Source organism: Puma concolor, chromosome C2, assembly GCF_028749965.1.
Source record: "Puma concolor isolate L17-30 chromosome C2, mPumCon1.1.hap2, whole genome shotgun sequence".
NCBI lineage: Eukaryota > Metazoa > Chordata > Mammalia > Carnivora > Felidae > Puma > Puma concolor.
In genome coordinates this window covers 88,005,048-88,017,866 of record NC_141675.1, presented here as the reverse complement: position 1 = coordinate 88,017,866, position 12,819 = coordinate 88,005,048, and the positions used below count along the sequence as shown (strand labels likewise).

The window sequence follows — 12,819 nt, the reverse complement described above, 5'->3', positions numbered from 1 at the left end:
AATAACCTACAGTTGACTGGAAGCCTTATGGTAACATAAAGAGTTGATTAACACATATTTGTATGTTATATATGTTATGTGCCATATTCTTACAATATCTGTCTTTTTCTTATCTTTTTCAGTATTTCTACACTACACAGTTGGTGTGCAAGTTTTTCAAATTGTCACAAATCTCCAAAAACTTTTCCAATATATTTATTGAGGGGCACCTGGGTGGCTCAGTCAGTCAAGCGTCCGACTCTTGGTTTCATCTCAGGTCATGATCTCACGGTTCGTGGGTTCAAGCCCTCCATCTGGCTCTGCGCTGGCAGTGCAGAGCCTGCTTGGGATTCTCTCTCTCCTCTCTCTGCCCTGCCCCCCACTCACTCTCGCTCTCTCTCAAAATAAATTAAATATATACATACGTATTTTAAAAAACCTGCATAGAAGTGGACCCACACAGTTCAAGTCCATGTTGTTCAAGAGTCAACTTTATAGTAACTTTAAATACTTGCCTTTTAATTGTGTTGAAGTTTATTTATTTAAGTAATCTCTATACCCAACCTGGGGCTTGAACTCTTGGCCCCAAGATCAAGAGTCACATGCTCTACTGACTGAGCCAGTGAGGTGCCCCTAAATAGTTACCTTTTTAAAATATAGGTAACTTTTCTTCCCAGAAGCCTTCTTTAAATCCTTAGGCCAAGCTTCTATGCTACAGATATCCTGTGTGTATTTCTAGTATAACATTTGCACATTACAATGAAATGATTCATGTGTCTCTCTTCTTCCACCAGGCCAAACTCAAAGGCAGGCATAGAATCTTAGTCATTGTTGTTGTATTCCTAGTGCCTAGCATAATGGCACATAAAAGGGCACAAAATAAATGTTTGCTTGGCTGAATTAACAGATTTCCTGGAGTCACTCCCAAGGAACATTTAAGTTTTGAATAGCCACTCTTACCAATCAAGAAAAACAGGATTATAGCGATAGTCCCATAGCAGATAAATCCATTAAACCTTTTTGGTTTCGTGACACTGGCACCATTATCCCTCATGTTATTGTCAACATTTTCTTCTTCATCTGCAGCTAGTTTCATCTCCACATGACTGTTGTCACCATCTACTTGCCGAGCCAGACTAAACCGGGTATAGGACAATGGTTCTCCACCAAACTGAGATTTGAAGAAAAGAGAGAAAGAAAGCATCATGAAAGAGAAGAAAGGGAAGAGGAACATTTACCAAAAGTTTGGTTAGGTACTATACTTAGTAGTGGACCATTACTATGACTTGCTATATATTCTTAAGGAAAAAGAAGTTCCTCTTTCAAAGCAACATTCTTCCTGATACCTAGTTCTGTCAATGGTAGATGGGGGCTAGATCACACACTGGCCTTTTTCATCTCATTCAGCCTTTTCATTCAGGGTTTCTGTTACATATGTCTACTAACATAGGTATACATTTTGATCAGCTTTCTTTGTTCATCTTATCAATGTGGCTGTCCCCCTCCTACCATACTTGAAATACCCTGTATTTTCTTACAAGATTTCCCATAGTGAACTCCACACAAGACTGAAGATACCCTTTGTGGGAGGAGTTACATCGCCAAGCCACCACTTCAACATAAAAAAATACTTTATGATAGCTTTGAATATTACTTCACGCTTATTGGGTGAGAGCCATTCTTCTATATTTCATATTCTCACAAACTGGTGACAAGGAATAATAAAACTTAAAATATCTTACCAAGGTAGAGAATGCTGATCTGGCTTGATCCATCATTCTGAGCTGCCACACAAAAGGACCTAGTATTAAAACAGAAATTTAATACAAAATAGATACCATTGTACCAGTTATAAGAGGTTTTCATTACCACGCTAAATTATTATATATCAAGTTTACTTTTAAATATATTATCACATTCCCAGAAAGGGTCTTTAATAAAGACATTTAGTTCATAGGAAAACTAAATTTAATATAATCCTTGATTAGATCCTGAGTTGAGGTGGGGTGGAGGTGAGAACAACTACAAAGGATATTATTGGGAAAAATAAGAAATCTGAATACAGACTACATAGTGGATAACAGTATTGTATCAGATTAGATCTGGAGAGTGTGATATATTCGATTTGATTATATTAGATTTGGAGAGTGTGACGATTTATTCTGTTTTTGGAAAAGAATGCCCTTGTTCTTAGGAGATTAATGCTGAAGAATTTAAGAATTTAGTATTGGGGCACCTGGCTGGCTCCATTGGAAGAGCATATAACTCTTGATCTCAGGGTCATGAGTTCAAGCCATATGTTGGGTGTAGAGATTACTAAAAAAAAAAAAATTGGAAAACTTTAAAAAAAAAAAAAAAGGATGAAGTATCCTAACACTTATAACTTACTTTCAAATAGTTTAGTTTAAAAAAAATGGTCTGAAAAAAAAGGGGGTCTAAGAGGGGCACCTAGAGGCACGTAGGTGGCTCAGTCGGTTAAACATCCCACTCTGGATTTCATGAGTTTGAGCCCCACACTGGGTTCTGCACTCATGGTGCAAGCCTGCTTGGGATTCTCCCTCTCTGTCCCTCCCCTGCTCACTTCCTCTCTCAAAATAGACTAAAAATAAATTAATAAATTACTTTAAAAGCGTATACGAAATTGGGGCGCCTGGGTGGCTCAGTCGGTTAAACGTCCGACATCGGCTCAGGTCATGATCTCACAGTTTGCGAGTTCGAGCCCCACATTGGGCTCTGTGCTGACAGCTCAGAGCCTGAAGCCTGCTTCGGATTCTGTGTCTCCTTCTCTCTCCGCCCCTGCCCCTAATCATGCTTTGTCTCTGTATCTTAAAAAATGAATAAACGTTAAAAAATTTTTTATTTTATTTTATTTTATTTTTCAACGTTTATTTATTTTTGGGACAGAGAGAGACAGAGCATGAACAGGGGAGGGGCAGAGAGAGGGAGACATAGAATCGGAAACAGGCTCCAGGCTCTGAGCCATCAGCCCAGAGCCTGACGCGGGGCTCGAACTCACGGACCGCGAGATTGTGACCTGGCTGAAGTCGGACACTTAACCGACTGCGCCACCCAGGCGCCCCAAAAAATTTTTAAAAAAAGTGTATAAGAAGTAAAGCAAATGTGGTAACTGTTAATAATTGATGAATCGGAATAAAGGGTACATGAATATGGATATATACCGTACTATTATTTCAAGTTCTCCTACCATGGTTCTACCTACCATGGTAGGTAAATTTAAGTAACTGAATTTAGTAGTTAAAGGGACAAATACAATAGACTAGCACCTGGGGGGAAAAAAAAACCCAAAGTAAAATTAAGTCAAGACTGGCCATGCTAAAAAGACCTGTAACAAACCATCTTCAATATAAAAGGAGAGAAAACATGATCCTTCTGATTAAAGGAACAGTTCTTACAAATGATTTGATAGATCTCTGATGCAAAACGAATAGACAAAAGAAAAACACACCATGCTGTTTTACACACAAAGAAGTCAACCATCTGAGATGTTCAGTGTCTTGTTCAAGGCTGAAAACTGATAATCCAAAAACTGAAGTTCAATGGGTTACTGAGTTATAAAAACTCTGTTCTCATCTCCAGAAATTTAAGAAATTAATCTTAACCTTCAAATCACTATGTTGTGTACCTAAAACTATATATTGTATGTCAACTATCCATAAATAAAATAAATTTAAAAATAAATAAATGACAGCCATTTTATTAGTTTTTAAAGATTTAAAAATTTTTTTATTTGAGAGAAAGAGAAAAGAAAGAGAGTGGGGGAGGGATAGAGGGAAGAGAGGGAGAGAGAGAATCCCAAACAGGGGAAGGTGCAGAGGGAAGACAGAGAGAATCCCAAGCAGGCTCCACACTCAGCACAGAGACACAGGGCTCAATCCCACGACCCTGGGATCAAGGCCTGAACCGAAATCAAGAGTTGGATGCTCAACCAACTGAGCCACCCAGGCACTGCTAAAAGATTTTTTTATTTTCAAATAATCTCTACACCCAACATGGGGCTTGAACTTACAACCCAGAGATCAAGAGTCACATGCTCTACCAACTGAGCCAGCCAGGCAACTTAACACCCATTTTAAAGGTGAAAAACACTTCTATAACCAACAGAGTTCTATGTTAAGTTAAAGCACTGGTATTTAGTGAAATCCAGATTTTCTAATTAATTTGATTTGAGTGCCTCTAAATGTTTTAAAGCGATATTATGTTGAGATATATAAAATGGTCATTTATTTCATACTATTTTAAGGCTTTTCCTACACTACAAGTACACTTAACAGAGCATTTAACATGCACATGTCACAAAGCAAACTGAGATATACACAGACTATAAAATAAAAGATGTTACATAAGCTGGCATTAGAAAAGTCTCCTATCAAAACCTATTAACAACAACAAAAATTTAATCCCCAAGCTTTAACGACCAGAGCCAAGAAGCAAGATCATATTCTTAGAAGCAAAGTCTCTTGCCCTATCTGGTACAAAAAGTTTACCATTATCACTGCACCAGAACCCTACAAACCCAATCACTAGAACCAGAACTAGAAGACCCCACCCTGAACCAATTTTAATCACCCTTTTCTAGGAAAAACCAGTTTACAAGTTTTTTTTTTTTTTTTTTTTTAAATTTTTTTTTTTTCAACATTTATTTATTTTTGGGACAGAGAGAGACAGAGCATGAACGGGGGAGGGGCAGAGAGAGAGGGAGACACAGAATCGGAAACAGGCTCCAGGCTCTGAGCCATCAGCCCAGAGCCCGACGCGGGGCTCGAACTCACGGACCGCGAGATCGTGACCTGGCTGAAGTCGGACGCTTAACCGACTGCGCCACCCAGGCGCCCCAACCAGTTTACAAGTTTAATGCTGATCTGAACCAGCCATTCCTCAAGGTTTCCAGTTTTAAATTAATTTTGAGATTAAAGTGACAACACTTTTAAATAAATGATCTAAATAAAGGATTTAAATAAATGATGAGATTGAGTTGATTGCAATTCTGCATAAACAGATATTAATAGAACATGTAATTATGATTTTGTATAATTAAAATCTAAGTACAGTTTTTACTGAGAACACCAGTATGTTATTTCTATTTCAATATCCAGACACAAAATGAAGACTATAACATAAAAGAAATCAAGTCAGAGGAAAAAATTGTGACTTAGGCAATTCCCATTTTAACTTCATAATTTAACCCCGCATCTATGAATAACACGGTAATTCTAGGATATCTACAAAAGTTACTCCTGAAGTTTTATATACAAAAAAATTGAGTCATTCTTTCAAAATGACTTCATAAATGATAAAGCTTTGTATTGAAAAGAACCCCTTACTGAATTCTCTTTGAACTGAAATCACTCTAATTTATGTACTCTAGAAGCATCAGAGAAACTTTTCCTACCAGTTATAATCACTGTCTATAAACAGTTCTGTTTATAGTTACATAGTTCTGTTAAAAGATGGCATCTAAAAGCCAAACATCTTTTATTACAGCTTATTTCACGATGTCACCACCATTGCTGATAATCCATAACAAGAGACAAACCAAACACCAACTGGATTTTTGTACATATTAGCACCTTGTGTATCTTTGGTGCTCTCAATGATAACTTGAAAACGTATTCAGTTTCTCACATTAATAATGAAAATTAAAGTAAGCAAAACAGAGCCGTGTATGTTTTGAACATGAAATGGAAGGAGTAACTGAGTCTTTTTTTTTTCTTTCTGAAATGTCTTTTAATTGAGCCATGGGATGGAAGACAGAAGGCAGGCGAAGGTACAAGCTAGACTACAGTCCTAAACTTCTTCATAATTCAGTTCTAAACTTCTTTATAATTCCTATCATCTTATTCCTACTTTCTTCAAACGTGGCATTAATATCTATTTAATTTTTTTAAATACAGTAAATACCTTGAGGTCTTAAGCTACTTTGGGGTGTCTTAAGACCAGAAGTCTGTACACAATACATACAGCTGAGGGTGGGGGGATCTTTGCACCAAAATACATGGTCATCTATGTATAACATACCCAAAACTGTTACTCCATTTTACCTGAAATAAGAATGAGCCACTTGTTTATTACTGACAAGCCTACTTCCATTTGGAAAATGCGCCACAGCCTCAAGTCCTTGCAGCACACATGAAACAAAGTTCCTCTACTTGCTTTTAAGGCTCTCTGTTCTAGAGAACTTCACTACCTACTAAATGCTGCCCTCTACTATCTCCAAAATGAGACAGAATTCAGTCCCTGCCTCTACTAACATCCTTCCTTTGTTCTACTCATCCTTCCTTTCTTCTTGACTCAGCTCAGGGAACATCTTTATGAAGCCTTCTCTGATTTTTTTTTTTTTTTAATTTTTTTTTTTCAACGTTTATTTATTTTTGGGACAGAGAGAGACAGAGCATGAACAGGGGAGGGGCAGAGAGAGGGAGACACAGAATCGGAAACAGGCTCCAGGCTCTGAGCCATCAGCCCAGAGCCCGACGCGGGGCTCGAACTCACGGACCGCGAGATCGTGACCTGGCTGAAGTCGGACGCTTAACCGACTGCGCCACCCAGGCGCCCCAAGCCTTCTCTGATTGATTTCGCTACCCTATACTTGATAGGGAATATACAAAGAATAATTAACAAAGAAAGATATTTTATTTCTCAACAGTATGGGGACATATTTAAATGTATGTAAAGTTCATTTCTCATATCATTTGGAAATTACATAAAAAAGAATACAATGAAAACCTTGCACTTGGAACTGGAATCATCTCCCATCTCTGCCACTACTCTGGTTTATTCTGGAATCACAGGACAAAGCATGGATAGTAGGGAGATTTTAAAAAGGAGAAAAACTTCAGGGGCGCCTGCGTGGCTCAGTCGGTTGAGCGTCCGACTTCAGCTCAGGTCATGATCTCACAGATTGTGAGTTCGAGCCCCGCGTGGGGCCCTGTGCTGACAGCGTGGAGCCTGGAGCCTGCTTCGGATTCTGTCTCCCTCTCTCTCTGCCATAACCCACTCGCATTCTGTCTCTGTCTCTCTCAAAAATAAACATTAAAAAAATTTTTTTTTTTAAGTAGAAAAACTTCACGGGCACCTGAGTGGCTCAGTCGGTTAAGCATCCAACTCAGTTTTGGTTCAAGTCCTGATCTTACGGTTCATGAGTTTGAGTCCTGCATTGGGCTCTGTGATGACAGCATGGAATTCTCTCTCTCTCCCTCTCTCTCTGCCCCTCCCCTGCTCTCTCTCTCAAAATAAGTAAACAAACAAATTTTTAAAAAAGGTAGAAAAACTTAAAAGGTTACCTGGTGGGGCTCCAAGATCTTAAGCAATTGGTTATGGATACCTGTTTTGCAAATTGTTTCCCTATGCATTTGCAGGAGAAATGAAAAGATGACATGAACCTACAAAACTTCTTCAGGGCCCCCAGGACACATATAATAATTGTGTCTACCCAGGATGGTCAAGCTCTTTCCTAGCTTTAAGGGTCTAAAATGAAACCCCATGGAGGAAAACAAGGAGAATCTTCATTTCTATTCAGCTTTCTGTAAAAAGATTGTCCAATTCAGTCTACCTGTACAGTGCTCATCTGAGACAGCAGACAAATGGCACATCCAGAGAAGGGTTCCAAAAGGCCTCAGAGGATCATTTTTAACTAGCTTTTGTTGTTGTCTGATTCAAGTTTCGCCGGGCACCTTGCTCCACTATAGTTAAGTACGTTATCAGAGGCAAATAACTGCCACAACCTAGGGCAGGGTTAGCGGAGTTGTTGTCTCTACCCAACAATCTTCAGTACAGGCTAAGTTCACAACCATTACTTCACAAAAACAGTCCATATTCTATCAAAGAAAAGTTAAAAGGTGCTATGCTGTAAGTCGATTTTTGGAAAATATTTCATATCGATGACAAAACGTTTTAAGTTCTAGATCTTGTGAAGTATACTAAATTTATGATAATCGAAAACAGAAAAAAGAAGAGCCAAGAAGTACTTTAAATAGACTAAACTTCAATTTTGCAGTAGACAACAACTTCTGGAAATCACCTTAAACGTCTTTGTCAGTAAGGTCAAACTCCCTAGCTCAGAGGCAACTGAATCAGCATCTAGTATTCCAACTCCTATCTAAGCCTGGAATAAAGATATCAGGTATCCATGTACTTTTGTAAGAGGACAACTACTTCCTACTTCAATCCTCTCACCCCACCCCCCAAAAAAGGGAGAAAGCAGAAACAATTAAGTTCCCTGCTTTACCCAAGGTCGCTACAAACAGAGGAAAAAATGTTAACCGAAAAAAGTCAAGTCACAAAATATTTCCTTACTCACCCTACCCACTACATTAGAAAGCTATCCACTAGAAAGTGACACAATGGGCGTCTAAGACATTTGTCAATATAGCAAGCCCTTTAACCATACTGCTAATTTCCTGAAAGGGAAAGCCAATTCTAATCTAAACAGCTTTCACTTGGCCTCTAGACCATAGCTTTCACAAAGTAGAAGTCTTATTTCTGAATCTCCCATCTTACAACAAGGAGAGCAATCGGAATATTCTTCGAGTCAGCACCTGCGGCATTCAAACAGCTTCTGCCTAGGGAAAACTGAGAACCCACACACAAAGCCAACGGCATCGCTGAAAGATCAGGTTGTGCCGGAGTTCAAACGCACGGCTTACAGAAGCTCACATCAAATTCCCAGGGCACACTCGTAACCGAGTGGAGGACAGCTCTGTCACTTTGAGCAGTGAGACCACGATCAGGGTAGGCGCCGAGAGAGCGTAGGGCTACAAGCTCAAGGTCACCCGCGCACCCCGACAGCAGTTCTTTGGGGAAACTTCCCGGAGTAGCCACGTGCTCCCAGCAGAGCCAGTCTACGCTGCGGCAGCGTGGCTCGCACTCCCGCGCCCGCGGCCTATGGCTGTCCCACGAGGTCCTGTATCTTTTAAGGACGAGCTAGTGAGGACAAGGGATCGGGGTGGCCTGAGGAACGGCCGGAAGCAGAATGGCGGGGCGCAGAGCGACAGCCGGGTACCCCTCATCCCGCCTTCAGTGCCTTAACGGAGAAACCATTCGCCGCCCGGCGAGACGAGAAGGGCGCAGAAAGGCAGAGAAGGGCAGCCCTTCTCCGCACCGCGGCTCCACCTCGCTGCACCTGCAGCCCGCTCCCCGCGCCGCGGCGGCCCCTTCCAGTCCCGCACGCGGGCCCCGCTCCATCCCGCCCTCTCCTCCCGAAGGCTCCGCAAGCCTCCCCGCGCCCCCTGCGGTCCCCCACTGCAGCTGGACAGCACCAAGGGGGCCCGCACCGGAGACCGCTCGCACCCGCCCAGCAGGCTGAGGGGAGGCCAGGGAGGGTCGGCGAGATTCTAGCATCGGCGCGTCACTCACACAGTCTCCCCCTCCGGCCGCTACCGCCCGAGCCGCTACAGGCCGAAGCTGAGGCTCTGTGGGGGATGTACGCCCCCAACCGGCTGTTTATAACCTGGCCCCGCCCTCTTCCGACCCCCACAGGCTTTGCGTCACTTCCTGCCTCACGTACACCCCAGAGGTGCCCTGGAAATGGACTGCCTTGGGCGAGCCGTGAGCACGCACTGGGACAAGGGCGCTCGACTAGTGTGCGCGGAGGGGCGGGGAGGAGCGGGTTGGGGCGTGGTCGGAGGGAAAAGGCGCCAAGCCTGCAGGTGCCGGGAGGAGCCGTGGAACCCGCACTGGCTTCCTCCTCGCCGCCTTCCGCCGCGTCCCGGGCCGCAGCCTTGATACCCGGAGCCCTCCGTCTAACCTTGACCGACCTCCAGGCCTTGCAGTACAAAGGGTGATGGTGTTGGCGTTTACTTTTACATCTTGGATACTTAACACTGAAATAATTCCTTAAAGTGTATGCCCTAGTTGGAATATTAGGTAGCCAATAAAGACATATTGTGAGTATATATTTTGCAGCCTCAGAAGTGCTTAGGATAAGCAAAAAGGAAAAAGAATTAAAAGCAGAATGCAAGTTTGTATTTAGGATGTGTAAAAAATGCACGTGGACCAAGACAGGCACAGTGCTTTGCATAATGTTTAATGCATGAGGGAATGAAAAGGAAAGCAGAAACAAGTCATTTATTAGGGGGGCATAATTGTAGATGACCTTTAATGTTCACTGCCATTATTGTTATTATAAGGTTGTGCAATGCACAACAAAATAGGGTTCTTGTCACTTTTTAAACTCTTTCCAACAATCACACCCGCTCCCCTCCTTTAGTCGGTCCAGGCAAGAAGATTGGACAAGTTTACAAACAGGTACAAAGCGAGAAAACGGGCAGGGCCATAAAAGGGTCATAGATAAAGCGCTTTCCAGGTCCGAGCCCTGAGGGACAATGAACAATCCTTTAAAATGCAAATCCGTTTCCTGGCTTGGGCTCCGGCTCTTCCCCCAATTCTGCGCTAAATTTCAGGAAGTACCACGAGGTTTGCGCACCGCCCCCTTCCCTTTGCCCCCCGTTCTTTAAAATCTCGCCCCAGGGAGGAATGTTTTTAAATCTTATAAGCAGAAACATAGCTGCATTTTAGAGGGTCTACGCAGGAAAAAGTGAAATCGAGGAATGGGACGGATAGGAATTAGCTGTGGAGGGGCCGCCTTGAAATTCCGACAATGGGCCGGCTGAGTCCCTTCTCCCTTTCCTTGCCCTGTGGGATCTTAACAAACATGGCTAGAATCGAGGTGAAAATCTTACAGCCACATGGACAAACGGGCTAAGGAGACCAAGGTTAGGAGGAACCTACGAAAATCCAAATTAAAAATTTTACATTCACTGGTACAGCAACTGTGGAAAACAGTATGGACTTTCCTCAAAATTTAAAAATAGAACTACCCTGGGGCCAGTAATAGCACTGCTGGTGGTTACCAAACACACACACACACACACACACATACACACACACACACACAAAATCAAAGGGATACATGCACCTCTATTTTATATAGCCAAACTATGCAAGGAGTCCAAGCGTCCATCCATAGATGAATGGATAAAGAAGACGTGGTGTACAGATAAAATGGAATATTATTTGGCCATAAAAAATAATAAAATCTTGCTATTTGCAATGACATGGATATAGCTAGAGATGATAATGCTAAGCAAAATAAGTCAAAGAAAGACAGACAAATACCATCTGACCTCACTCATATGTGGAATTTAAGAAATAAAATGAATGAGAAAAGAAAAAAAAAAAGACAAACCAAGAAACAGACTCTTAACTATAGAGAACAAACTAATGGTGACCAAAGGGGAGTCAGAGGGGGAATGGGAGAAATAGGGAATGGGAATTAAAAAGTACACTTACCATAATGAAAAGAAATTTTTTTAAAGGTAACCTGAAAGAATTTACAGTCACTAAAATGAAACAACCAAGAGGACACCGCTTTAAACAGTATGTCAATTATATTTTTAATTTCATATCTTTTATTAGCAACAATGGACACTATGGAATTAAATTCCCTTTACTACCCCTTTCTCCCTAGAAGCTTTGCAGGCTCTCCCTCCTCTGCAATTTCAAGTAGATGAATATAAATTTGTCTTGCTTTGTTGCAGAATCTATACCCACTGAGAGGCAAGTTTGCTTTGTTTGGTATTCCATACAAATGGTCCAACATCTTATTTTTTTAATCTGATTTTCATTGTTGTCATTGTGGTTGCCATTATTACACAACATTAGCTCCCACTTCTGGAGACCCAATAATTTGGATGCTTGCAATGACATCAGCTTTTCATCATCTTTATTTAAACTATCTGGCCTAACTGAAATGGCTATTATTCAAGGTCCAATCTTCTTCAGACGTAAGAGACCTTAGAACTGAAATTCTTGCAGTTTGGGGAAAGGAAAATTTTTTCCTCCATCCTGGACAATTGCGGCTTATATGCCATGCTGAGCTAAGGAATGGGAGACGGGCCTGGGGCTTTAAATGGGAAGAGGAGGGGCGCCTGGGTGGCGCAGTCGGTTAAGAGTCCGACTTCAGCCAGGTCACGATCTCGCGGTCCGTGAGTTCGAGCCCCGCGTCGGGCTCTGGGCTGATGGCTCGGAGCCTGGAGCCTGTTTCCGATTCTGTGTCTCCCTCTCTCTCTGCCCCTCCCCCGTTCATGCTCTGTCTCTCTCTGTCCCAAAAATAAATAAACGTTGAAAAAAAAAAATTAAAAAATAAATAAATAAATGGGAAGAGGATATCTCACAGGACTATAAGAAGAGCAGGTGTTAGGTAATTAAATGTTTGCCCTGCCATACAGATGGGTCATTCAGACAAAATTCATCTCTCTTAGTCATGCTTACTGAAAATGGGATTAAAATACCTGCCTTGCAGAGTTTCTGTGTGTTTAAATGAGATACGGCAGGCGCAAGCTCCTAAAAACACACAGTAAACTGGCACATGATAGACTTTGGTCAGCGTTGGTGGAGTCAGCCTGGGTAGGATGGAGCAGAGTCAGGCAGAAAAGTAACATGGAAGATGTCTGCAGACTAGTGTAGGATTTTAGGTCAATGAAGAGGAAGAAATGAGGCTTTCAGCCTAGGAGAATGATTTGCGCAAAGATTCTGAAGTGACAAGGAGCCTGTGGCATGCCAATGTTAAAAGACCCTAGTCTACAGAAATACCTGACAGCCACATCAGGGGAATTACTGGTGGAGAAAAGGGTACAGGAGTCATCAGCTATAAAATTCTCTCCCTCTCCCTTTTTTCTTCACCTGGAGATGAAAGCAGAAGTCTTGCTATTTGGTGAAAGAGTAATTGCAGGAAAAAAACAAGCCAGAAAAGCCACTGACACAGTGAAAAGGCATCCCAGCCTAGAAGTCAGCAACTGGTCTCAGAGCTGTTACCGATTGTGG

The 12,819-nt window shown here is 41.9% G+C and overlaps 1 protein-coding gene across 3 annotated transcripts in view; it reads right to left on the bottom strand.

Moving 5' to 3' along the window:
• TFRC (transferrin receptor) overlaps positions 1-12,819 on the bottom strand; it is a 35,528-nt gene that overhangs the window by 21,902 nt on the left and 807 nt on the right. The window contains exons 1-3 of one of the 3 annotated variants that reach the window (XM_086675114.1): positions 9,352-9,449; positions 1,722-1,780; positions 940-1,150 (exon numbers count right to left, since the gene is read on the bottom strand). In XM_086675114.1, the coding sequence (XP_086531240.1) occupies positions 940-1,150; positions 1,722-1,757 (247 nt within the window). In that variant the 5' untranslated portion in view covers positions 1,758-1,780; positions 9,352-9,449. Of the gene's footprint in view, positions 1-939; positions 1,151-1,721; positions 1,781-9,351; positions 9,450-12,819 lie in introns of those variants that run through there. The other 2 variants (XM_086675116.1, XM_086675115.1) reach the window with 2 other exon arrangements.